Source organism: Cynocephalus volans, chromosome 2 (genome assembly GCF_027409185.1).
Source record: "Cynocephalus volans isolate mCynVol1 chromosome 2, mCynVol1.pri, whole genome shotgun sequence".
Taxonomy (NCBI): Eukaryota; Metazoa; Chordata; class Mammalia; order Dermoptera; family Cynocephalidae; genus Cynocephalus; species Cynocephalus volans.
Genome location: NC_084461.1, coordinates 115,948,102 through 115,976,097, shown reverse-complemented (window position 1 = coordinate 115,976,097; position 27,996 = coordinate 115,948,102). Strand labels below are relative to the sequence as shown.

The window sequence follows — 27,996 nt, the reverse complement described above, 5'->3', positions numbered from 1 at the left end:
TTTATTGTGGTAAGTTACACATTACAATTTATCATTTTACTAAGACAACCAAACAACCAATAAAATGCTAGGAATAAATCAACACCTTTCAATAACAACTCTTAATGTAAAAGGCTTAAATTCCCCAATCAAAAGATACAATTTATCATTTTAACCATTTTTAGGTGTACACTTCAGTGGCATTAAGTACCTTTACATTGTTGTGCAACCATCACCGCCATCTAACTCCAGAACTCTTTCATCTTCCTAAACTGAAATTCTGTACTCATTAAGTAATAACTCCCCATTTCTCCCTCTCCTGCCCCTCTTAACCACCATCCTATTTTCTGTCTCTGTGAATTGACTACTCTAGGTACCTCATATGTGGAATCATACATTACTTGTTCTTTTGTGTCTGGCTTATTTCACATAGCATAATGTCTTCAGGGTTTGTCCATGTCATGGCATGTGTCAGAAATTCATTCCCTATTATGGCTGAATAACATTCCATTATATGTACATACCACATTTTGTTTATCCATTCACCTGTTGATGGACATTTAGATTGCTTCCACCTTTTGGCTATTGTATATATTGGTGCTATGATCATGGGTGTACAAACAACTGTTCAAGAAGTCCCTGCTTTCAGGAGTATTGCTGGATCATATGGTAATTTTATTTTTAATTTTTTGAGAAACCACCACACTGTTTTACACAGTGACCACACTATTTTACATTCCCAACAGCAGTGTACAAAGGTTTTGATTTCCCCACATCCTCACCAATATTTACTGTTTTCTGCTTTTTTGGTAATAGCCATCTAATTAATGATATTAATTCCTCACCAGATAAATGATTTGCAAATATTTTCTCCCATTCCATGGGTTGCCTTTTCACTCTGTTGATAGTGTCCTTTGATGCACAGCAATTTTTAATTTTTATGTACAATTTACTCATTTTCTTTTGTTGCTTGTGCTTTTTATGTTATATCCAAGAAACCATTGCTAAATCCAATGTCATGAAGCTTTTATCTTGTGTTTTCTTCTAAGAGTTTTATGTTTAGGTCTTTGATCCATGTACTACGTGTTTTTGTATTTCAGTTTTTTCTGTTTCTATTTTGGCAAGTTAGTTAATTCTTGAAAGATTTTTTTTTTTTTTTTAGTCTTTGTTAAGTACTATTGTAGATAATAAAACTTCTTATTTTCTCCTTTACTTGTTCTCTTTATTCCTTCATCTTTGATGTTATTTCTGGAGTCAAAGGACAGACAAGTTGATCCTAGAACAGTGAAGAGATTGTACCACATTCATCTATTAGCCTTAAAATTCAGGTTAATTTTTAAGGTTAATTATGAATTGGAATTATCTACTTTTTCAGTAACTTCTAAATTGGACAAAAAGGCTCCCAATCTAAGTGTCTTTTACGATTTATTATAAGTACATGAGTGTGAAAGAATAGCCAGTAGATTTTTCAAAAAAGGTATACAATTGCTAGAAATTTTAGACTTATTTGGTAAAACAACAGAAGACCTTTTCAGCTTGCCTACATTTAATAAGCAAGAAGATTGAATTGCGATTTTCATTATTTTTATTTCTTTAAATTAAAAAAAAAAACATTTATTTTCAAGGTCTATAGAAGAAAGCTTTAATCTGTCAGATGAAGGCTGTGGCTCTAACCCAGGAATTGTGAGGAAAAAGAAGATTGCAATTGGGGTAATCTTTTCATTATCCAAAGATGAAGATGAAAATAACAAATTTAATGAATTCTTTTTTTCACATTTTCCTCTCTTTGAAAGCCACATGAACAAATTAAAGAGTGCAATAGAACAGGTAAGTATAGTTATTTATTTGTATCTTATAAAATATTTATATCTTTTCCTTTGAATCTTATTCTTATTAAGCATTATGTTTATTCATTTGGCAGAAAAATTAACAGGCGCTGTGCAGGTGCCCTACAAAGTGCTCAGATAGATTCAACCCTTTTTAAGGAGCTCACTGTCTAATAAAAGATCTAAGATCATTCATTCATTCATTGTGTAAATAAATATTTGAGGGCACTTATTCTAGCAACTGAACAGAAGTTGTGGAAAAAGCAATACTCCTGACCTCATGAGACAGCAAATAAACAAGTGAATGTGTTTTAATTTAGATGGTAATAAGTGCGGTCGAAAAAAGAAAAACAGAGAAAGTTATCTAAGGAATGCTGGAAGGAAGGTTTACTAATTTTTATAGGCCAGTCAGGAAGGCCCCTTATAAAATGATGTATGGTCCAGAGATATGGAAGAAGTGAGCTAGAACTATCTGGGAGAAGATGTTCCAGGCAAGGGCAAAGGTGCTATGTCAGGAGTAAGCCTGATGCTTCAGCAACAGCAAGGAGGTCCAAGTGGCAAGACTGAAGTGAGACCAGATCATGTAGGGCCTTAGGATATCATTGTAAGAGCATTGACATTTACTCTTAAGAAAGATGGAAAACCATTGGAGGGTTTTGAGTGGAGGAATGACATTATTTATGAGGATCACTCTTACTGCTGGTGGAGAATAGATTTCTAGGAGCAACAATGGATGTTTTGGAACCACTCAGGAGGTTGTTGCAATAATCCAGGTGAGGGACAGTGAATACTCAAACCAGTGTATTGATGGAATTGGTGAGAAGTGGTTGGATTTTGGATACATTTTGAAAGTAGAGCTAATGAGATTAGCTGAGGTACTAAGGTATGAGAGAAAAAGAACTGAGGTTGACTCTAAGATTTTTATCAAGTAATTAGAAGGATGGAATTGCCAGTATTGAAGAAGGAAAGACCACAGGTGGAATAGGTTTGATGGAGGACGATCAGGTGTTTTTTTGTGGTGCCTCCTGGACATCCACATGTTTTTATGAGTCTGGAGATTAAGGAAGAGGTCATCAGTGTATAGATGGTATTTAAAGCCATGAAACTGATTGAGATAGGGAATAGAGGAAAGGAGAACCAAAACCTGTGTTGTGGAGCATTTCACCATTTTCAATGAGAAGGAACCAGCAAAGGAGATGGAAAAGGATTGGACATTCAATAGGAGGAAAAACAAGAGAGAGTACTTTATTGGGGGAGCCAAGTGAAGAAAGTGTTTCAAGGAGGAGGGAGTGATTGCTTGTGTCAGATGCTACTTTTCTACGCATATTGTACTTTTAATTGGTAGGGATTATACTTTGTTCATATTTTTTAAATTACATGCCCATTTAAAAAAATCGTTATAACATACACATTTATCATGATTATAAATGGTTCTTAAATATATATTAGTGTGCTTCCTCAATCTAAGTAAAAATTTTCCTATTAGGTCATTTCTACTTATTTCACAGTTGTTGCTACCCTGTAGTTAAAATCTTGGTAAATTTCCTGATTATTTTCTGGAAGAGATTCCCAGAAGTTGAATTAATGAATCATGGCTATAATCAGAGTTTTTAATCTCTGTTACACTATGTGGAAGGGAAAGGATATGAAAGGGAGTACTGGAGTGGTATGACTGGCACAGTTAATCATGATCGTGAAGAATCTAGAATGCTTGTCAGGGAGCCTTGATTTTGTTTGTAAGGCTATCTACAAGTTGTGCTTTAGGAAGATTAATTTGGCAGTGTGTTCAAAAGAGATTAGTATAAGAGGCTAGAGGTGGGTAGACCAATTAGAATGGTTTAGAAAGCACAGCATGCATCTCAGTAACTCAGTAGTAAAGACACAGATGTTAGTTATTCACATTGAATTTGTCAAAAAACTGATTATTAGCTATACTTTTTTACTGAATAAATGAATCAAGGCCATTTTCATTTACCTTTTCTTAAGTTAGACATTGATTGCATTTTCTTCAGTTGGCTGCTGTCCCAATTTCGTGGTCTGTTGTTGCCAGAGTCATCACACACAATACATAGTTGTGGCTGAATTGATATTTTGAGTTACTTGGAGAAGAATTTCAAGCTGTGTATAACATTTGAAATAGAGAGGCACTATAGAACTCATTAAAGATTACTTTTTAAATGTTTTCATGTTTTTAATGCTTTGACCATTCTGTAACCTAAAGTGTACATTGTTAATAGTTATATTTGTCTGAATATTTGCTCAAGTTTCATATCCCATTTTTTATTAAAGCTGAAAGATAAAACTGAATGAATGCTTTTACATAAATTGAGTGAGACTTAATTTTAAAAGTTCCGTGGTAGTTAGTTAATTATAGAATATAGTAAACACTGGACTGTCCACAGAAATTATCTTCTAGGGCCAGGTTTTAAACTATTCACTTTAAAACATAAATAAAAGCTGTGGATTTCGTTTCTGAGTACCTTAGCAATTAATTTGAAATCTGTGCTACCTTTTGAAATCTATACTGTAATTAAAAAATATTATTGCTGATAAAATTGAGGAAGAACACCACTCAATTCTAGCAAAACAATATTCACTTCTTTTTAAATTGCTAGTCTCTTAACAGGTAAGTTTCACTTTTACCCTATGAAACTTTTGGATGTACAGGAACATGATTTATGGCCTGAAATAGTCTGACCTTCTCTTAAATTATGTTTTCTTAAAAATTTTAAATCAATTTGAAATTATATAAAGAATTAACTTCTCTTCAGGAAAGTCTAAAAAAATTACAGATGAAGTTCTTTTTGACCTCCATATTCTAATCCTGATCTTCTTTTTTCCTACCTAGATCAAGGCTTTTCAGTCTAGGCTAAATATGTTTTTAACAAAGCAAATATTACTAATACCTTGATATCTTTCAGTACAATCTTTATATTCCACATTTTTAAAAAAGTTAACAGAAGCATTACCTGAAATATAAGAGTAAAACCAGGAGCTATTGTTATTGAATTATCATTATGTCTTGTTCTGTTTGGGAAAGAAAGTAGTTTTTTGTAATCGAGAAACTGTGAACATCAGGTTTCTTTGTGTGTTGATATTCTGTGGTTTAACAGTTATAATAAGATATTTTACTGTTGAAAAATTTAAATTTTGTTACAGTTATTAATGACCCAATATGCAGAAGAGAAAACTACTATAAATATGTGTACCTTCGTTATTTTTAGATAAATGTCGATAGAGTGTTGTGTAAATATGTGACTTTGTCTTTTTTTCTTCATGTTTTGCCCATGATTCGTATAAAAATTAACTATTTAATGATTGTTTCCAAGGCTATGAAAATGAGCCGGCGATCAGCTGATGCCAGCCAGAGGAGTTTGGCATATAATCGAATAGTTGATGCTCTAAATGAATTCAGGTATATATTCTCCAGTTTTCCATAATACAGAGTTGTTTTGTGGTGTGCACGGGAGGATTTATATCTTTTCTTTAACTTGTTCTAATAAAATCTAATTCTTTAAAATTCTTTGTCCCATAGTCAAATGAGGGTGTAATTCAGTAGGCCAATGGTTCCTATGTTATTAAATCTCTTGTGCTTGGGATTTACACACATTTGGGAGCCATCACTGGTATGGTTTTCATATTGGACTATATGACAAGCAGATATGACCAGAAGAGATCCTCATTCAAGCAGAAGTGTGCTTTGTCTTCTCTTGGGCTCCTAGGCGTAGGTAATAGTTAAGTTTTATTTAACCAGTAATTGTAATCAGATGTTCTTGGGTACATGGAATAGGAGGGTACTTCAAAAAGTTCATGGAAAAATATAATTAAAAAATAATATGAATCTTTCTATGAACTTTTTGAAGATCCCTTGTACAAGGAAATATGGATATAAGGAACATGAACTTGATGTTCCAGAGAGCTTTGTAGCTTGATCCTTTCCTTAGATATGGCACAATGAATAGTATTTCTTCTGCCAATGTTTTCTGGCTCAACAAAGCTTGTGCCTGAAGCCCCAACAACTACTATAACTACTCTCTAACTATATGGCAGGCAAACATACTGCAAATGAACTTATATCGGGAATCACAGTAAGTGATTAATGTGTGTCTTCCTTGAACAAATTCATTTCAGGTCTACTTCATCCTCTCAGTCTTTCCTTGTACAGACTAGAGAGAGCATAGCACAGAGGGTGAGAACTCATACTTTAGAATCCAACAGACAGACTTGTCTCCTAATCTTGGCTCTGCGATTTTACTTCCTCTGGTGACATTGGACAAGTCCATTAGCATTTTTTTTTTTTTTTTTTTTTTTTTTTTTTTTGTCGTTTTTTCGTGACCGGCACTCAGCCAGTGAGTGCACCGGTCAGTCCTATATAGGATCCGAACCCGCGGCGGGAGCGTTGCCGCGCTCCCAGCGCAGCACTCTACCAAGTGCGCCACGGGCTCGGCCCCCATTAGCATTTTTGACTCCTCGTTTTCTAGTCTAAAATATATAAAATCAATATAGTAATAATATAATAAATTGTTTTAAGGATCAAATGAGATAGTGTATGTAAAGTACTTAGCAGAATGCCTGACATTAGTGGCACCACTATTTTCTATAGCATATATAAATTACAGCAGCACGTCTCCAACTTTAGTCATTCACATCATACCTTCACAGTTTTGCAAAATCAAGATTTCTCTGTCACTTTAATGTAATTATTTAAATTGTCTTTTTATACCTAAATAAGTTTATTTCAATGTGAAACTTTATTAATCTGGCTAGGGGGAATCAATATTCTTTGCCATAACAAGCTAGCTATAAAAATGAATTTATAATGACTAAAATTAAAAATGTGTATCTGTGTATCACCCAAGGTTTATTATCACCAGTAGTTCATATACCTCACTTTTAAAGAAACTTTATATTTTTTCTTTGAAAACTATGTGGTCCCTTATTGGGGTAGGGATCTTTTGGATTGTTTGTTTAACTTAACCATCACATTTTGAGTGGCTATTTTAGTTTATGATACTACAGGATTGCTATGATGAAACAGTAGGCATGTCATATCCAGTTGACCCTTGAACAACACGGTTTTGAACTGCATGGGTCCACATGTACGAGAAATCCGTGTAAATGGAGTGCCTCCTTTTCATTTGCGTGGGTTCCCAGGGCCAGCTCCTTAAGTACTTAACAGCTTAAGGTTCTTAACTATTTGAGTAACATAGGGAAAATTATATGCAATTTTCAACTGCACCACGTTTTCCAAGGGTATGCTGTATATAACTTTTTAAAAATGGAGGTGACTAAGGAGTGCTGTATTTAAATTGAAAAAGATTAACTTATGTTTGTTTCGTAATAATCATTTACTGGACTCAGTTATTGAGAAGGCGAAGAATGTATAATTATTCATTTGTCTTATTCACCATAATCTTTAGAGTAAAAGACATTTAAAATAAGTTTAGTAAATCTTGCTTTTCTGTATGGTATATTCAGTGATTAGGGAAGATATAGATAAAAACAAATTATAGAATTTAATTTCAACCTATATTATTTCTTTTTTGGTATTGGTAGGAAATTGCACAGGCAAAAACTATTAGAGATGATATTTCTGCCATATATATTAGTTTTATTTTAACATTAATTTTAGGTTTTTCTTAATTTCTCATGAAGGATGCTAACAAATAATGTAGTATTTTAATTTTATTTTTTATTGTGGTAAAAAACATATAACATTAAATTTAGCATCCTAACCATTTTAAAGTATACAGTTCAGTAGTGTTAAGCATATTCACAGTGTTGTAAGATATATCTCTAGAACTCTTTTTTATCTTACAAACACTGAAACTCTATACCATTAAACACTAATTCAATAATACAGTATTTTTAATTGACGAGTTTCTTTAGTTCACTGTCATCTTCACTATATATGAATTATATGCAAAGTTATGCATGATTTTATTTGTTCATACTTAAACCTCAAGAGTTCAGATTCTTACACTGCAGGTGCCTTCCATGATTAAATCAAGGCATTATATAATTTTTTTTTTTTAATAGATGAAGTACAGGGGAAGTAAATGCATTTTCAGAGGGGAATTTAGAGCAATTTTTATATACTGACTTATGTGCATGGGCGTTCCACTGGAGAGAGCAGGGCCACTGGTGGTGGCAGGAGGCCCCAGTCAGGCTCCAAAAAGTGCAACCACTGGCTTTCTCTGTCCTGGGGATGTCCTCTGCACTGTGATGGAGTGCCTGTTCCCAGGGGTGCAGGGAGCCGCATGGGCTGGGGTGCCAAATTCACAGTGTGATAAGGGGACCTTAAGGCTGTGGAGATGCCTGGGCTATTGGGCCCCAGGGCAAAGTGCACTCTGATGTTGGCTTCCATCCCAAAATGATGATGTCCTGAGGCAGCCTGAGACCCAGAGGAAGGGGCGGGGGGGTCTTCAATGTGATCTTGCTATCTGAATTAATGCAGTTGTATGGGCTCCAAGCAGCTCTTCACCCTTCAGCTCAAGGCCTGCAAAGGCTCCATGGCTCCCTTGTAGCTTGGGTTGCTGGCATCTGTGGCAAGCATGGGTTGTCAGGGATTCCCCTTGCCTATTTTTCCCCACAGCAAGGAAGCTGGCTGGCTCCAAGAGAGACTTTCTGTGCCACCAGGAGAAGTGGTGATCATGGTCAGGAGGCTTACCTGGTTTTCCGATGCTGCCATTGTGAGTTTCTGAACCTCAAGGGATTTTCCTCACCCTTTTGCTGAATTAGTGTTTTCTCTCAGAAACTCTATTCAATGTGTGAATATCCACTTGTTTTGGACTTACTTTGTGTCAGAGGTGAGAACTGGGCCCTTTAGTCAGACATCTTGAAGGTGTGCTCTCTTCTATCCATTTGAGAACATACAGTAAATTATTGTTAATTATAGATGCCTAGCACTACTATAGACTTATTTGTCCTATCTAGCTTTGATTTTGTATTTGTTACATCTCCTTATCTTCCCACTTCCCATTTCCAGCCTCTAGTAACCACATTTCTCCTCTCTCCATCTATAAGGTCAACTTTTAAGTTCCCACATACAAGTGAGAACATGTGGTATTTAACTTTCTGTGCCTGACTTATTTCACTTAGGGTCATCCATGTTGCCACAAATGGTAGGGTTTCATTTTATTTTATGGCTGAGTAGTATACTATTGTGTGTATATATACCACATTTTTGGTTGATTCCATATCTTGGCTATTGTGAGTAGTGCTCCAATAAACATGAGGATGCAGATATCTCTTTTCGTGTGCTAATTTCCTTTCCTTTGGATAAATACCCAGCAGTGGGATTGTGGGATGATATGGTAGTTCTATTTTTAGTTACTTGCAGAACCTCCATACTGTTTTTCATAATGGCTGTACTAAGTTACATTCCCACCAATGGTGTATGAGTTCCCTTTTCTCCCCACCCTCACCAGCATTTGTTATTTATTTATTTTATTTTTTATTTTTTGTCTTTTTGATATTAGCCATTCTAACTGGAGTGAGATGATACCTCATTGTGCGACTCTGGGTGTGGTTGCTAGAGCCTTGAGCAGGACCCTGCCTCCTCAAGAGTGATGTGGGGGCTCTCTGCAACTCCTCAGGTGGAGCGGGTGGGTCTAGGCAGGTTTCCTGGAGCCAGGGCACTCTGTACCTCCGGGAGAGGCATGCAAGAGCTACGCTGAAGAGAGCAGTGCAGCCGGCAGTGACAGAAGGGCCTGATCAGTCTGCTCTCAGGCTGTGAGGAAGATGAGTATTGGCTCTCTTTGTCTTGGGAGTAGCCTCCCCACTGTGCTGGATTGCCTGTTCCCAGGGGAGCAGGGTGCTGTGTGGATTTGACTGCTTGAGTCATGGTGTGGTGAGATGTCGATGAGGCCTTAGGGATGTCGAGATGCTGGGGCTTTTGAGCCCGTGGGAGGAATGTACTCTAGTGTTGCTCTGATTCAAAAATGGTGACTTGCTGCAACCTGGGTTCCTGGGGATGGGGGGGCAGAGAGGGACCTCAGTGTAAATTTTCCTCTCTGGAACATTGCAGTCACATGGACTCCAAGCAGCTCCCTATACTGGGCTGACAGCCTGCAAAGGCTATGTGGCTGTCTTGTAGCTAGGATTGCAGGTGTCTGTGGTAGGAGTGTAGACAGTTGGGGATTTTTTTGCTTACTTTTTTTCTACCGTAAGGAGTCTCTCCTGGTTCTGAGCTGTTCCTGATTGGGTACTTCAGTTGTCTTTCTACACTGCGATCCCGAGTTTCTGAGCCTCTGGGGGTTTTCTTCACGATTTTGCTGAATTCTGGTATTTTCTCCTAGATAGTGTATTCAACGTGTGATTATCTTTGTGTTGTTTTGGACTTTCTTTGTGTCAGAAGGGAGATCTGGGCATCCAGTCAGGCATCTTGAACTCCTCCTCCTTCAGACCTTGATACCAGTTCTTTATACTTTTGCAAACATTTTCTGTCAGTCTGTGGTTTCTTTTAATTCTCTTAACAGTGTCTTTCACAGATCAGAGTTTTTAATTTTAATAATGTCCAACTTAATTTTTTTCCTGTATAGTGCTTTTAGTCTTGTACCTTAAAAACTCATCAACAAACCCAAAGTCAATTAAATTTTCTCCTGTGTAATCTTCTAGATGTTTTACAGGTTTGCATTTTACATTTCTATCTGTGATCCAATTTGAATTAATTTTTGTGAAAGCTATAAGGTCTTAGTCTAGATTCATATTTTTGCATGTGGATGTCCAGTGGTTGCAGCACCATTTGCTGAAAAGTCTATCTTTTCTCCACTCAGCCTTTGCACCTTTGTCAACAATTAGTTGACTATATTTGTGTGAGCTGTTTTGGGGGGCTCCCTGTTCTGTTCTTTTGATCTCTTTGACTATTCTTTTACCATTACCATGTTTTTTGGGTTTTTTTCTTATTGACAAGTCAAAATTGTATATGAGGGTACTTAAAAAGTTTATAGAAAGATTCATATTAAATTTTAATTCTGTTTTTCCACAAATGTTTTCAAGTACCCTTGTATATTTATGGTATACAACATAATGTTTTGATATATGTGTACATTGTGGAATGGCTAAATCAAGCTATTTAATATGTGATTATTACCTCACATATTTTTTTGTGTATGTGGTGAAAACACTTAAAATCTATTTTCTCAGCAATTTTCAAGTATACAGTATATTATTATTAACTGTAGTCAACATGATGCACAGTAGATTTCTTGAATTTATTTTTCCTAACTGACATTTTGTGTCCTTTGACCAACATCTTCCTGATCCCTTCCAAACCCCATATTGTCTTAATTACTACAGCGTTATACTAAATCTTGAAGTTGGGTAATCTCAGTCCAACATTGTTTTACTTGTTCAGTATTGTATTGGGCATTTGGGGTCTTTTCTCTCTACATATAAACTTTAGTATCAGTTTGTAGATGCCCACCAAATAGCTTACTGGGAGTTTGATTGGGATTGTGTTGAACCTGCAGATCAAGTTGAGAAGAATTGACATCTGAACAGTATTGAGTCTTCCTATCATTAAGATGGAAAATCTCCCCATTTATTTAGATCTTCATTGATTTTTTTCAATAGAATTTTGTAGTTTTCCCCATATAGATCCTGTGCATATTTTGTTAGATTTATAGTGCAGTTTTTTTGGGGGGGGAAGGGGAGTGCCAATATAAATGGCATAGTGTTTTTAATTTCAAATTCCAATTGTTCATTGCCAGTATAAGGTAAAGCAATTGACTTTGTACATTTATATTGTATCCTGCAACTTTGCTGTAATCGCTTATTAGTTCTAGCACTTTTTTGGTCAATTCTTTGGGATTTTCTATATAGACAATCACATCTTCTGCAAATAAAGATAGTTCTATTTCTCCCTTTCCACATGTGTTCTTTTTCTGTCTTCCTTTTCTCCTTCCTTCTTTACCTCTTTTTTACTTTCTGTCTGTTGCCCTAGCTAGAACTTCTAGTATGATATTGAATGATATTGCTGAAAGGACATCTTGACCTTGCTCCCAATCTTAGGGGAAAATCATCCAGTTTCTTACCATTAAGTATGATGTTAGCTGTAGGTTTCTTGCAGATAATTTCTGTGATGTTGAGAAAGTTCTCCTTTACTCCTTGTTTGTTATGAGTTTTTAATTATTGATTCAATTTTTAAAATTATATACAGGCTCTTTAGCTTATCTATTTCTCCTTACGTGATTTTTGGTAGTTTGTGTCTTTCAAGGAATTGATTCATTTCATTTAAGTTATCAAATTTGTGGGAATAGAGTTGTTCATGTTATTCCTTAATTATCCTTTTAATCTTCATAGTATCACTAATGATGATCCCTCTTTTGTTTCTGGTATAGATCCTTTGTGTCTTTTTATTTTTTTCTTGATTTCCTAGATAGAGGTTTATCAATTTTGCTGATCTTTTCAAAGAACCAGCTTTTGGTTTTATTGGTTTTCTCTACTGATTTTCTGTTTTTAATTTCAGTGATTAGTTTTTATTATTTCTTACCTCTTGCTTATTTTAGTTTTATATTGTTCTGTCTGTAGTTCCCTGAGATTGAAGTTTATTTAGATTATTGATTTTAGATCTTTCTTCTTTTCTGATATATTCATTTAATGCTGTAAGTTCTAAATTCCCTTAAAAGGGAGTTTTTTCCCTTAAAAAGTTATTTTTGCTGCATCTACAAGTATTTATAAATTGACTTTACATTTAGTTCAGAATATTTTTTAGTTTCTCTTGAGATATTTTCTTTGACCCATGTGTTATTTACAAGTGTGTTGTTTAATCTCCAAGTATTTGGGGATTTTCCAGCTATCTTTTTCTTATTGATTTCTGTTTTAATTCCATTGTGGTATGAGAACATATATTGTATGATTTCTGTTATTTTATATTTGCTAAGGTGTGTTTTATGGCCCAGAATGTGGTTTATTTTGGTGTATGTTCCATGTTAGTATGAGAAGAGTGTGTATTCTGCTATTGTTGAATAAAGTATTATATGAATGTCAGGTAGATCCAGTTGATTGATGGTACTGTTCAGCTCAACTATACCCTTACTGATTTAATGCCTACTGGGATGTCATTTACTGATAGAGGGGTATTGAAGTTTCTAACTATAATAATGGATTTCTTTATTTCTTCTTGCTGCTCTACCAGTTTTTTGTCTCACATATTTTTTATTTTTTGCATTTTTTCTTCTTTTTATTTTTATTTTTTATTTTTTTATTTTTTTAAATTTTATTTTGTCGATATACATTGTAGCTGATTATTGCTCCCCATCACCAAAATTGTCTCACATATTTTGATGCTCTTTTGTTAAGGATTTTTATATCTTCTTGAAAAATTGGCCCCTTATTACACATATTACCACCCTTTCTCTGTGATAATTTTCCTTGTTCTGATCTTTGCTTTGTCTGAAATTGAATTAATATAGCTACTTTATCATTCTTGTGATTAGTGTTACCATGGTATATCTTTTTGAACCTATCCTGTCTTTATATTTAAAGTTGGTTCCTCATAGACAGCATAAAGTTGGGTCTCTACCTTTTAATTGGTGTATTTAGACCACTCACATTTAAAGTGATTATTGATATAGTTGGACTAATGTCTACTGTCTTTTGTTTTACTCATTCTTTGTGTTTTTATCTTCCTTTCTTTTTTCTGCCTTCTGTGTTCTTGAGCATTTTATATGCTTCCATTTTTCTCTTCTCTTTTATCATATCTATTCTACTACTTTAAACCTTTGTTTGCTATTGTTTTCCCTAGAATTTGCAGTATAAATTTACAGCTAATCTAAGTCTACTGTCAAATAACCCCATACTGTAAGGTAATACAATTACCTCTCCCTATACCAGAATTTCTAATTTCTTTCTCACATTTCTTATAACATTTTTTTTTTTTTTTTTTTGTCTTTTTCGTGACCGGCACTCAGCCAGTGAGTGTACCGACCATTCCTATATAGGATCCGAACCCGCGGCGGGAGCGTCACTACCGCGCTCCCAGCGCTCCCAGCGCTGCACTCTCCCGAGTGCGCCACAGGCTCGGCCCTTATAACATTTTTAAAATGGCAATTCTTCTGGCAACAAATTCCCTCAGTTTTTGTTTGCCTGAGAAAGTCTTTCTTTTTCCCTTATGAATGATAATTTTGCTGAATACAGAATTCTGTGTTGGTGTATTTCTTTTAACACTTTAAATATTTTCCTTCACTCTCTTGCTTGTATGCTTTCTGACAAGAAGTCTGATGAGTATGAATTCTTATTCTACAGGTAAGGTTTTTTTCCTCTCTAGTTTCTATCAAGATTTTGTCTTGGTTTTCTGCAGCTTGAATATGATATTTGTAGGTGTAGATATTTTTGGTGTTTATCCTGCTTGGTATTCCATGAGCTTCCTGGATTTATGGTTTGTTGTCAGTAATTTTTCAAAATTCTCAGCTACTGTTCATATATTTTTTTCTGTTTCTTTCTTCTTCATTTGGTATTTCCATTACATGTATGTTATGCCTTTTGTAATTGTTGCACTATTCCTGGACATTCTGTTCCATCCTTTGTTCTATTGGCTTTTCAATTTGGGAAGTTTTTATTGACATATACCTTTAAGCTCACTGATTCTTTTCTTAGCCAAATCCAGTCTACTGATGGGCCCATCAAAAACATTCTTCATTCTTGTTACTTTATTTTTGATTTCTAGTATTTTCTTTTGATTCTTCCTGAGAGTTTCCATCTATGTGCTACATTGCTCATGTCATCTTACATGTTGTTTGTTTTAGACATTAGGGCCATAAACATAATAATCATAGTTATTTTCAATTCCCAATCTGATAATTCTAAAATTTGTGTTATGTCTGAGCTTAATTCTGATGCTTTGTCTCTTCAGACTGGTTTTTGTTGCCTTTTAGTTGCCTTGTCATTTTTTGTTGAAAGCTGGTTGTGATATATTAGGATATAAGAACTGAGTTTAATAACATTTTAGTATGAGGCTTTATATTAATCTGGCTAGGAGCTTGGCTTTGTTTAATGTTTGCTATAGCTGCAGCTGCCAGAAACTTCACTTTTCCATAATTTCCTTGTTTTTGTTTTTGTTCTTTCTCTCTACTTAAATAGATTCTGTATCCTACAGCTCTTTCAGTCGTAATCTACTGTTATTATACTGGAGCCATGTCAATATGGTGGTAATAAGGTGTTGGGGAGAGGAAGGGGAAGTGTTTTCTAATCTTCTGACTAAATCTATTATTTTTGAGCCTAAGTCCCTGGGATGTGACCTTCAAAAGCATTTCTTTGCCTTCTTTTACTCCCTATAGATGAGTCAGGAAGGCTGGTGGCAATTGGAGTTGTCTAATTGCTCTTCCTTCAGGTCAGATAAAGCTCTGGTAAAATAGTTTTCCTTGGAGGGCAGACCTTTGTTTTGGAGAATGCTCTGAGTCTGTTTCCAAATTATTACTTTTTCACTCTCTTTGTCTGAAATACAATGGGATATTTCTCTGATTTTCACCATGAGCTTCCTGGATTTATGAAAATCTGGTGTTACCCCACAAAAGTATAAGGGCGTCCCTAAGATTGGGTCCACAGGAGTTTTTGTCATTGAAAACTAAATCACATTCAACCTCCAGCAATTGGTCAATTACTCTTTGTGTTCCTACCAGTTGTTGGCTTTAGAGACTTCTGCTTCAGATAAGCTGATCTCAAGTGTGATTTTCAGTATTTACCTATTTGTCTAGTTTTCAAGGTGATGGTTTGCCCTCTGACCTCAATTCTATGATGTGACTAAGAAAAGTCATTGATTTTTTTTCTTCAGCTTTTTTCTTGTTGCGAGGACAAGTAGATGAATTTTAAGCTCTTTACATGTCAGAGTTGAAATTGGAAGTCCAGTTTTTTTTTGTTTTTTCAGCATCCGGCCTATATGGGAATCTGAACCTTGACCTTGGTGTTATAACTGGAAGTCCAAATATTTTTTAATCAATATTTTTATGTACGAAGACATTGAACTGGAGTAGACTTGAAAACTTTAGTTAAAAACTGAATTTATTTAGTCTTTTGTTTGGAACTTAAATTATGTCATAAATCTGTATTTTCAAAAAAAGGAAAAAGTCGTTCAGATATTGAGCTAATCACTAGAGAACCAAATTGGTTCCCAAACTCCTAGAGACTGAATCAGTAGGTTTGGAACTTAGCATCTGTATTTCACAAACTCTTTTGGGAATAACTGGCTTAAACTTTTTTCAAGGAGAAAAATTAGAAAACTCTGTGGTACTATAATGTATGATATGCCCATAAGCTTTGTCTTGTACAGTTGCTGTCCATTCCTTAGCCAGGATGTCAGAGTCAGCATTTGAAAAGAATTTTGCATTGAAATTGTGAGAAGTATCCAATTCCTGAGATAGGTTATTTATGCAAAGGGAGAAGTTTATATGTTTTATTGAAACCAGGACATATTGAACCTAATATCATTATATGCTAAAACATTAATAGTGGGGTAATATGGTTATCTGTATATTCCTAATGGATTTTTTTTTTTTTTTTATGGACCAGTAAGGGGATTGCAACCCTCGGTACCGTGTGGTCCGTGCCAAGCTCAGCCAGTGAGCGCACTGGCCATCCCCACACAGGATCCGAACCTGCGGCCTTGGCGCCACCAGTGCCACACTCTCCCGAGTGAGCCACGGGGCCAGCTCCCTAATGGTTTTTGACAGCTTTACTCCACACATGTTCCCATGTAGCCCAATGCATGTGCCATTCACTCACCAAAAAAAAAAATTCTAGTGTGGTTTCTCTATCAGGAATCTATAAAATATGCTTCTGTCATGAACGTAAGCAGTATTTGAGAAGTACGAAAAGTTATTATCTTGTCATTTTTGAAATTTAATGTATAGTTTGCTTGAAAGTTTAACAAAGATTCTTAAGGGTTTTACTTATCATGAAGTAGATACTGTCTTTAATATAAAAGAAGTATGCAACAAAGAGCTGGGTATTTTGTTTGTAATTTTTTATTTTTATGGTTTTAAGTTGTTTAGTTGACTTTGTTTGCACTAGAATTACTTTAAGTATATATTTTCAGCAATTTTTTTTTTTTTTTTTTTTTTTTTTTTTTTTTTTGCTTATTTGCCTAAAAGAATCCTTCAGGATTCTTTTTGAGTATCACATTTTGCAGTATTACAAGGCAGTGAATTTTTGCCTTTGGAGTTGGAGCTGTTAGTTACACTGTTAGATTGCCAGTTTCTTTTCTGCAGTCACAAGCTTTGTGGCAAAAGGCCAAGAGTCTCTCTTTGGGCTCTGAGGAAACACTGACATGATAGATCCAGCTGATGTTACCAGAATAGTAAATATTGTCACAAGACTCCTTCCTAACAGTATACTGATCTTGCTCCTAGGTTATAAACAACTTTTTTATTTTTAAAATTTTTAATTAAATACTTGTGAGTCAATTGCTCTGGTATTGATTAGTACAAATGATCTAGACATAGAATTTCAAGATTGCCTAGAAGTTACAACATGTATGAGTTGTAACAGCATTAAAGGTGTATGTCATGATTGTATGCCTTCCCTTTTGTATTCAGATTATTTTTGCTTCAATTACTGCAAATCTGAATGGTATGTCAGTTAAGAATTCTTACAATATTTTAAAAATACTTTATGAATTTTTATTATGAGGTCTACCTGTAGAAGTACTTTAACAAATACAGTTGATCTTCATTAGTTGTGGATTTTGTTTTTGAGAATTCACCTGCTAAAATTTTACTTGCTAAAATTTATTTGTAACCCCAAAATATACTTTCACTGCTTTTGTGGTAATTTGTGGACACATATATAGCAGTGAAAAGTTTGAGTTGCCCAGTGCACGTGTTCCCAGATTAGGTCCAAATAAGGCAATACTCTGCCTTCTTGTTTCAACTCTCATACTGTATAAAAAATTCTTTGACATTTATTTAGTGCCAAGTTTTTCACATTTTTGTGCTTTTTGTTAGTTATTTTACTGTTAAAGATGGCCCCCAAGCGTAGTGGTAAAATGCTGTCTAATTTCCTAAGTGCAGGAAGGCTATGATGTGCCTCACAGAAAAAAATACATGTGATAGGTAAGCTTCAATCAGGGTGAGGTGTCTCCAAACAGATACCCACACAAAAACAAGATTATGTGTTAATTTTGACAAAAATCTTCTGACCAGAAGCTCACAGCAACCTAACTAACCCTGTATTTCCCCCAGAAGCTGTGGTTCAGTGTTTGCTAATTCAGCACTTATGTGTATACTTTATAGAACATAACTATTTCAAGTCACGAGAACAGACTATACTTATTTTTTTAATTAAGTGATTATTAACAATTAACAATTATATAATTTTTAACATGTGTCATTATTTGAGACCAGATGATTAATAAATTTTAGGTAGTCGAGAAGAGGTAGGAAATGATTCATGAACATGAGGAAATTCTGAAACCTAGAGAAGGAAACAAGAAGCATGTTTAGTTAGCATTGCTGTTTGGCAAAGATGAAGTCCTTAGACTTCATGCATATCAAAGAAGAGTAAATCATGTCTACAGATCCCTTTCAACTAAAGAAGTCTTTTATTCTTTGGGCACAGACTGGGAAAAATAAAGGGACAGATGATTGAAAATATTTTTTCTTCTTACTGTTGAAGGATAGGGCACTATTATTGGGGGCAAGAAAGAAATGATTTCTAGAAAACATCATTACTTCTAGATCATTAATGACAACAATATAGAGTATTATTTATATAGTGAGAAGCACTGTTGTGTAATGAATTTCTTTGCCTTCTTTGCACTCAATACACTCTGAGGTCATAGCACATATCCTTTAAAACTAAAACAAAGGTTCTCAGTGGATCACTATACCAATATTGGTGATCTTACTCTGGCCCATGATGTACATTTTTAGTAGACTGAAATATGCTGAAGAAACTCATGGAAAACTCTAAGTGATCACCTTATTCATTTATTTATACAATGTTTCTTTCAATCCAAAAGTATATGCACATAGTTAAGAAACAAAAAAAAATTCTGGAAGTTATAATAATGAAAAATAAATGAACCATATCCTACCCCTTCCATTCCCCATTCTTTCTTCCTAGAAACATTCTATTAACTCTGTTATTACTTCTGTTGTTTACTACCATATTGTTAAATAGTATACTTAATGCTATTTCTTGATTTATCAATTTTAGATCATATTTATTTTTCTGCCATGATAGATGAGTTTACACTTACCCCTTCATCCTTTATCATCTCAGTATAGTTATAGCACTATCTCGTCCTTCAACTCAGGTAAATTTTCTACTTCCCTTGATTATTTTCTTGTATCTTCTCTCTCTGGAATCCTTTTTGTTAGGAATTGGCACTTCTGGGTTGATCTTCTGTCTCTCCTTTCTTTCATGTTTTTCTTCTCTTTTTCTGAATGTATCATTTTCTTATTTGTTTTTCTATCCTTTCTATAATTTTTCATTTCAACAAATCTTCTATGCTTTCTTGATTTCAGATTGTTTTTCTTTGAAAAATAGACCCTCTGCTGTATTCTTTAAGGATGTACACTAGAGTTTTATTTAAGAAATCATTACTTCTAGAACTTTATTTAAAAGTTCTCTTCTGTTTTGTGCATTATTTCTGTTTTCTCTGGAGTCATTTTGTATGTGTGAGTATGTGTGTATGTTCTTTCTGCCATTATCTGTCCTTGGAGGCTTTCTCTAAATATCAGTGTTTTCTGATTGGTCATTTGTAGTTGAGAATGAGATATCAAACTTAGGTTGGGAGTTTTGTGCATAATCAGGCTTCTGACTGGAAACCTTCACTTTAGGGCAGTTTTCTCAACTTTTTTCATTATTGTTCCCTGAAGGAGCATATTTAAACATTTTCCCCCTAATCCCGTCCCCTTAGCCCTCATGGAATTTTAATGCCACAAAATATACTTTATATCTGTTTATATATTGTGAAAGACTTAAATATCAGGAAGGGTTTGGGGTAGGCTGTTCCTCTGGGCTATTTAGTTGCTACATCTGCTCCCCTTTCTGTAGTCATTCTGTGGAGAAATGGAGTGGAGTTGTAGGGGTCGCTAACCATTTATGGACCTTGAATTAGTCTCCCAGTTTTCAGTCCAGTGTCGTAACTTCTGTCCTCTACTTCACCAAACATTTGTGAGTCCTGAGCCTCTTCTTGCTTCAGTGGGGCAAATTATCTCCTCTTTGTCCATTCCCCTTTGTGAGACTCTAACCTATAATTTTTTTTTCTTTTTTTTTTTTTAAAGATGCCCGGTAAGGGGATCTCAACCCTTGGCTTGGTGTTGTCAACACCACGCTCAGCTAGTGAGCCAACTGGCCATCCCTATATAGGATCTGAACCCGTGGCCTTGGTGTTATCAGCACCGCACTCTCCCGAGTGAGCCACGGGCCGGCCCTAACCTATAATTTCCTCTACTCTGCTACTTCAGTCACCATTCCTCCATATGTTTTGTCTTGTAGAATTTTATGAGACCTCTAACTTTAATGTTCACTAATGGTTCCTCTCCAATTCTATTTGTTGTAATGGTTTATCTGTTTTCAAATCCTTAAATGGTATTTCACTGGGGCCTTGGAACTGACAGGAGATGAACACTGTGCTCAATTTTCCATCCTATCTTGATATCCTTAATAAACTTCAAAAATAAGCATTTTCATATATCTATAGTTTGTATTCTAGTGAAATATTTTTGTCTATAAAATGCCTTTAATTTTTATTTATTTATTTTTAAGTTCTCAACAGTAGTTTATCCCTGCCAAGAACTTACTAAAATGATCTGTATTTGTTACTTCCATACATTGTAATATAGTGTGTTTATATTGATTGGAAATTCAATAAAACTTGTACTGGCAAGAGAATTCTTTTCCTTTTTTTGAATCCTTAGTGTTAAGAGAATTATGCTGAGGTGGATATTAGGATTTGTGGAGATCTCAGAGAACTTTCAAGAGCTGTATTGTCTAATACAGTCTGAGCCATTAGCTACAGATTGACTATTTAATTAAAATTAAATAAAATAAAAAATTCGGTTCCTCAGTCATAGTGGTCACATTTCAAGTGTTCAGTACCAAATATGGCTAGTGGCTACCATATGGGACAGTGCAGATACAGAGCATTTCCATCATTGCCAAAAAGTTCTATTAGATAGCACTGTTCAAAAGTAGAAAGTAGGACACCATGCTGTGGTTTCTGCAAGATTGACTAGTTTCTTAAGCCTTAAGCTTTGCAGGAGTTGCTTAGTCTAGTAAGAATATAGGACTTTGTTGAATAGATATTGATATGAAAGGAAAATAATTGACATCTTAAAAGTATGCTGCAAAGCCTTCAGGAAAGAGTACAAATCACAAGACTAGCTATTGTCTAAATTAATTCAGGAGACAACCAGGAAAGCACTATAATAATTGTGCTATAATCTTTTTTTTTTAATAAAAAGATGACCGGTAAGGGGATCTTAACCCTTGGCTACTCTCCCAAGTGAGCCATGGGCCGGCCCCTTAATTGTGCTATAATCTTACCTTGTGTTGATTCAAGGAAAAACTGCATAAAGTTGAGAGAGTCATAAAATATAGCATCATCTGTAGTGTCCTCTCCATCCTTCAGAACTTCCTACTAGGAGTCTCAGCACAGGCCAAAAAATGATGCTGATAAACTGTTGTTTTGAGTGGGTGGACAGATAAGCTGTTAACACATTTATATATTGCTGATTATTTGTAATACATTTAAGTACAGCATATATCTTAAAAACACAGAGCTATAAGGGGCTTTAGGAATGATTTAGTCCTATCCTTTCATCTTATAGGCAGAAGAAACTGAAGCTTAAAGTAGGGAAATAGTTTATTCTAGGGCACACACTGAATGGAGGGCAGAGCTGGCAGAACCAATGCATTCTGAGCTCATGTGCAGAACATTTCCTATGGTGCTATGCCGATGACAAAGAAGAAAAGACTTGGTTCATTGACTCTTCTCAAAAACTTTAATACTTCAGATGCAAGTTCCAAGTTGGCAACCTAAACTTTATTTTTAAAGAGTGTGTAATTCTGGGAGCTATAAATTTCATAATGTGTCTTCCTCTTTTTAGAACAACAATTTGTAATCTTTACACAATGCCACGAATTGGAGAGCCTGTCTGGCTTACAATGATGTCGGGGACTCCAGAAAAGAACCAGCTTTGCCATCGTTTCATGAAGGAGTTTACTTTTCTAATGGAAAATGCTTCCAAAAATCAGTATGGCTTTATTTATTTATTTATGTTTTTCTTCATCTTTTTATTTACTATATTAGATATCTAGATTGTGATCAACCCAGTAACTGAAGAATCATCCATTATCTTTAGAATTAGTTCATATTATTAATAACCAAAATAGAATTCTCAATTTTAATTAAATAATAGGGTATGGAAGAGTGACACAGAACCTTATGAATGGGAAACAGTAAAAATGTCTTCAATTACATATTAAGTTCAAAATTCCTGACATCTTACAGAACTCTGAGACTTTCTATTTTTGTGAATTGTATCTACTTATGATGGTTTCATTTCATAAAAAGAGATAAAAAAAATGTAAGGAAGTGTTAGTGTTCCAGTGATACATTTTTAATGTGATATCTTGTCATATTGTTTTCTTCTAACTATTCGTCAAGTCTTTAGAATCCAAGATGAGTACTTAAGATGTTTTTATTCTCTTTGATGATAGACAGAGTTTGCTTAATAGTTGCCTTTGTTTTCCCATTTAACAATTTGGAAATGTAAGAACCTGTTGGTTAGTTCATTAACGAACTGTGCAGATTAAACACTGTAAAGAATCCATAGTTTTTCAAGTAAAATGGCATTTTTGTTCTGTAATTATGATCTGAAATAGCTCCTTGTGAAAGTTCTCTTTATTTTAAGTATTTTCTTTAACTTTTCCCCAACCACAAATTTTATTAACTTTCATTTTTATCTTATTCTTTCCTCTCCCTTCATCTTTTTTATGCCATTTGGCCACATGACAATATGTAATTTCTTTGTTTACTCTGTCACTGCATTTTATCTAAGGTTTTGCGAAGGCAGATTGGAATCTGATAAGATGCATTTTGTTTTCAGATTCTTGTCAGCTCTCATTACTGCAGTTCTTACCAACCACCTTGCCTGGGTTCCAACAGTCATGCCAAATGGACAACCACCTATAAAAATATTTTTAGAAAAGCATTCCTCTCAAAGTGTGGACATGTTGGCAAAGACTCATCCATATAACCCACTTTGGGCACAACTAGGTATGTAGTCTGAAAATCCTTATGCTTTGTATTACAATTAGACTTTTGTATAACTGTCTGGAATTATTTTATAGCAAAAAACAAAACTAAAAAAAAATGTTCTGTTTTTACATCCTCCACTCTAAAGCATCTCTCCTTTACTTGTCTTTTTATGTCTGCTAAATTGTCCTATCTCCATCTTATGCCTGATGTCATTCCTTATGCATAAAAAACTGCAGGTGGAGCAAGAGGAGCAGTCTGATAGTTGGTTTATTAGTAAATTCAAGATCTTCAGGATGTTTTGCTTTTTTTGTACTTTGCATTAAGTACTTTGTCTAGATAGAATGAATCAACAGAGTCACCTGTGATAACTGGAATGAATCTGGCTAAGAGAAAAGCAGTTCATTGACCTTTATATTGTTTCACTTTTGTTTAATAAGTCATTTTGGAAAATGTTTCCCTTAGCGCTAGGTATCACTAGAGCTGGAGAGTGGATGGTTAAATTCACAGGCATTAGGGAGGCAGCATGGTGCTTAAGGGTGCAAGTAGTGGAGACAGGCCCATCACATTTGAGTCATAGTTTCCTTATTTATAGAGTGGAGATAAAAATAGATAGTACATACTTTGAAAAGTTATGAAAATTAAATGAGATAATACTCGTAAAGTCATCAGGACAATGTTTGGTAAACATAGCTGCTATTACTTCTCTTACTCTGTTGATATTAGGTGATGGGGAGGAGTAAGATGAGAATATTTTAGTGACCTGGTAGAAACTTTCCTTAGGAAGTTTGAGCTCTGGTGATTGAGCTTGCCAGGTGATTGTCCTGTGGCTTATCAATTCACATAACCAACTTTCTTCCCTATTTTTTCCCACCCTTTCACTTTATTGAGTTATAATTGACATACATTTAAGTAAACACATAAAGTGTAGAATTTTGATAAGTTTTGATGTACATTTAGTTACATTTTGTGAACCATCACCACAGTCAAGTCACATATCGATTACTTCCAAAAGTTCTTTCACGCCCTTTTGTAATCCCTCCCTCCTGCTTCTCTCCATCCTCCCTGTTCCCCTTCATCCATCCCCCAGCAGTCACTAACCTGCTGTCATTATAGATTAGCTTGCATTTTCTAGAGTTTTATATAAATGGAATCATACAGTACATACTCTTTTTTGTCTGACTTCTTTCATTCAACATAATTGAGACTCACCTAAGTCATATGTATTAATAGTTCATTCCTTTTTAATGCTGAGTAGTATTTCATTGCATGGAGTTTAACTTGCCTTTTTTTAAATCAAGTAATTCAGTAGTATTTTTATTTATTGGGACATTTCAAATCTATTTGCAATTTTACAATCATCTATTGAGTGCATAATATGATATCTAAGGCTCTATGCAAAGAGCACTAGAGAGTATAAAAATGAATAATTTGGTCCTTGCTCTGAAGAAGTTGACAGTCTAGGGGTGGCCAGTTAGCTCAGTTGGTTAAAGCAAGGTGTTATAACACGAAGGTCAAGGGTTTGGATCCCCATAACAGCCAGCTGCCAAAAAGAAAAAAAAAAATACAAAAGTTGATGACCTAATGCTCTAGTGATACATATGAAGACAATAATGATAATTCAAATAGGAACTATAAGAGAAATGAAAAGTTCAGTGGCAGTTCAATAAGAGGAGCTTACCTTTTGCCCAAGTTGGGATGCTTGGGTGAGAAGCTTTGGACCAGCAGAGATGCAGAGGGAAGGGAGAGCACATTGTGTGAGTAAAGGAGTCTAGGTAGTAAAAGTACAGAGAGCATTCACGGTCCAGTTTAAGTGGGGCTTTTGGTGAATAATGATGAAAAGGGGGGACTGGCCAGTTATCTCACCTGGTTAGAGCATGGTCTTATAACACCAAGGTGTCAAGGGTTTGGATCCCCATACAGACCAGCCACGAAAAAAAAAAAAAAGATAAAAAGGTAACTATAAGAGAATAAAGCTGGAAATGTAAAGTGGAACCAGTCATGAAAGACTCACTTGCCATGCCAAAGCAGTTTTACTTTATTTGGTAATCAGTGGGAATTTGCAGAGTAGTTTAGAACAGTGGCATGGTGATATTTTAGCCAGTGTCATTGCCAGAGGAGAAAATTTATCATAATACTGTCTGCAGCATATATTTGTTTAAGACCTATTTATATTTGTTTCTTTAAAAAGCAAAAATAGAGGGTTTTTTTTTTACAGTAAAAATAGAGGTTTTTAAATGTGTATACTGACAACTTGCAAATAAAAGTAAATTTAAATTAATGGCTTTGTATTCTCCATTTGTAAGTCATTGTTTTGCCAGATTATTGGTTTTATTTAAGTGATATTGATAACTTCCAGTGCCCCCCTCTTTAATATAATGGCTGTTCATGTCTCCTATGGATACAAAAATGAAAATTAATCACATGATTAAATCATGTTGCCCTTTCTCTTCTTCTTAGTAAGGATGAGTCTCTTTCTTCCTGTCCTTTCTGGCATATCCTGAGTATCCAACCCTCTAGAGAATGGAAGGGGAATTAGGTTTTTAAAAACACAGTAGATGGTGTTGGGGGGTCCTGGCTAGGGCAGCAACAGTTAAGGTTCAGGAATATGATTTAAAGGAGGAATGGTTAAGTGTATGATGTGACTATCGCAGCTCTGCTCCATTTTGCTCCTACTTTATCTCCTTGGGAAATTATTTCAGAACTGACTCTTTGCTTGAGGTTTCAGAACCACAGCAGACACGCACACACACAAAACCGGGGGGGGCGGGGAGAAGAAGATATAACAACTACAATTACTTGAAGTTGATACGACAAGCAAACAGAAAGGACATTGTTGGGGGGGAGGGGGGAGGGAGAAGGGAGGGACGTTTTGGTGATGGGGAGCAATAATCAGCCACAATGTATATCGACAAAATAAAAATTTTTTTAAATAATTAATTAATTAATTAATTAAATAAAATTAAATAAAATTTAAAAAAAAAAAGAACCACAGCAGTTATTTAAGGAAGAAGCTAAAAAACCTCTCCTCCATTCACTTTTGTCTCTGGTTAAGACCATTCATCTCATCCTACTCTCCTGAATCCTACCTACTAAGAATAAAACCTGAACTACACCTCATACAAGAAGAGTAGGTTTTCTGATAATTAAAAATAGCCTGCTTAGCTGTGTGAGTAGAGGATGTGTTCATTAGCTGATTTTTCTATTGCAGGAGACTTGTATGGTGCTATTGGCTCTCCTGTACGGTTAGCGAGGACTGTGGTAGTTGGAAAACGACAAGACATGGTCCAGAGGCTGCTTTATTTTCTAACTTATTTCATAAGATGCTCTGAACTTCAGGAAACCCATCTTTTAGAAAACGGAGAAGATGAAGCCATTGTTATGCCAGGCACAGTAATTACTACCACTTTAGAGAAAGGTGAAATAGAAGAATCGGAATATGTGCTTATCACAATGCATAGAAACAAAAGCATTTTGCTCTTTAAAGAGTCAGAAGAAACAAGAACTCCTAATTGTAACTGTAAATATTGCAGTCATCCACTTCTTGGGCAAAACATAGAAAATGTTTCACAACAAGAGAGAGAAGATATTAAAAACAGCTCTAAGGAGCTGCTAGGAATTTCAGATGCAGGCCAAATGATTACTCCTCCTGACTGCCAAGAAGAAAATGCTGCTGATGTTAAACAGTACAGAGATAAATTAAGAACTTGCCTTGACAACAAGTTGGAGACAGTTGTTTGCATAGGATCTGCTCCAGTAGACAAATGTACATTATCAGAGTCAGCCTTAGAGCCAGCAGAGAAAACATGGCAGAGTGAAGAATTGCTGGATTCAGATAATCACACAGGCAAAGCGATGAGATCCACAGGAATGGTTGTGGAAAAAAAACCTCCAGATAAAATCGTGCCTGCTGCATTTTCTTGTGAGGCAACCCAGACAAAGGTTACTTTCCTGATTGGGGATTCTATGTCACCTGATTCAGATACTGAACTCCGGAGTCAGGCAGTGGTGGATCAGATTACCAGACATCACAACAAACCATTAAAGGAAGAAAGAGGAGATATTGATAAGAATCAAGAAACTGAACAAACTAAGGACCAATCTGGAGAGTCTAATATACAGAACATGGTATCTGGAGAGCCCTGTGAACTTTCCTGTTGGAATCATTCAGACCAAGAAAGCATGAGTTTATTTGACGAATATTTTAATGATGATTCAATTGAAACCAGGACTATTGATGATGTTCCAGTTAAAACAAGTACAGACAGTAAACACTGTTGTATGTTAGAATTTTCAAAAAGATTGTGTACAAAGAATAGCAAACAGAAAAATGAATTTTGTAAATGTATAGAAACAGTTCACCAAGATTCATGTAAAACTTGCTTTCCTCAGCAGGATCAAAGAAATATGCTCTCCATTCTTGTCCCCCATGGGGATAAAGAGAGTTCAGAGAAAAAAATTGCTGTAGGAACTGAATGGGACATTCCAAGAAATGAAAGTTCAGATAGTGCCCTTGGAGATAGTGAAAGTGAAGATACAGGCCATGATATGACTAGACAAGTCAGCAGTTTTTATGGAGGAGAGCAAGAAGACTGGGCAGAAGAGGATGAGATACCTTTTCCTGGGTGAGTAGGAAAGTCTTTTTCACCTGTAATAGGTACTGTATGAATATGTACCATTCTTTTATTTAGCTAGTGTCTGAAAGTTAGTAGTAGCTAATATGAAAGATGAGATCACTGTCGTGGACAAATACTTTTTTTTATCATCATGTGCTCTTATCTTATTCAAAGGCTAAGACCCTCCAACACCCCAGAAAGACTTTGTGAAGGCGTCATAGAAAAGTTAAAGGATTTGGTTGATATGTAAGAGATTCCTTATTGCTCAGTTTTCATGGCACTTAGAAGTGAATTGTTCCCCCTAAAGGACCTATGCTGGACCTGGCAGTTAGGGAGAGGTAAACACTGAGAAGGTAGGAAATGGCTGTTA

General features: G+C 35.2%; 1 protein-coding gene across 1 annotated transcript in view; it reads left to right on the top strand.

Moving 5' to 3' along the window:
- Nucleotides 1-27,996, top strand: part of FNIP1 (folliculin interacting protein 1) — a 133,308-nt gene that overhangs the window by 91,857 nt on the left and 13,455 nt on the right. Inside the window, exons 10-14 of the mRNA XM_063087302.1 lie at nt 1,605-1,806; nt 5,135-5,220; nt 21,860-22,006; nt 22,862-23,031; nt 26,222-27,635. Coding sequence (XP_062943372.1) covers nt 1,605-1,806; nt 5,135-5,220; nt 21,860-22,006; nt 22,862-23,031; nt 26,222-27,635 — 2,019 coding nt within the window. The remainder of the gene's footprint in view (nt 1-1,604; nt 1,807-5,134; nt 5,221-21,859; nt 22,007-22,861; nt 23,032-26,221; nt 27,636-27,996) is intronic.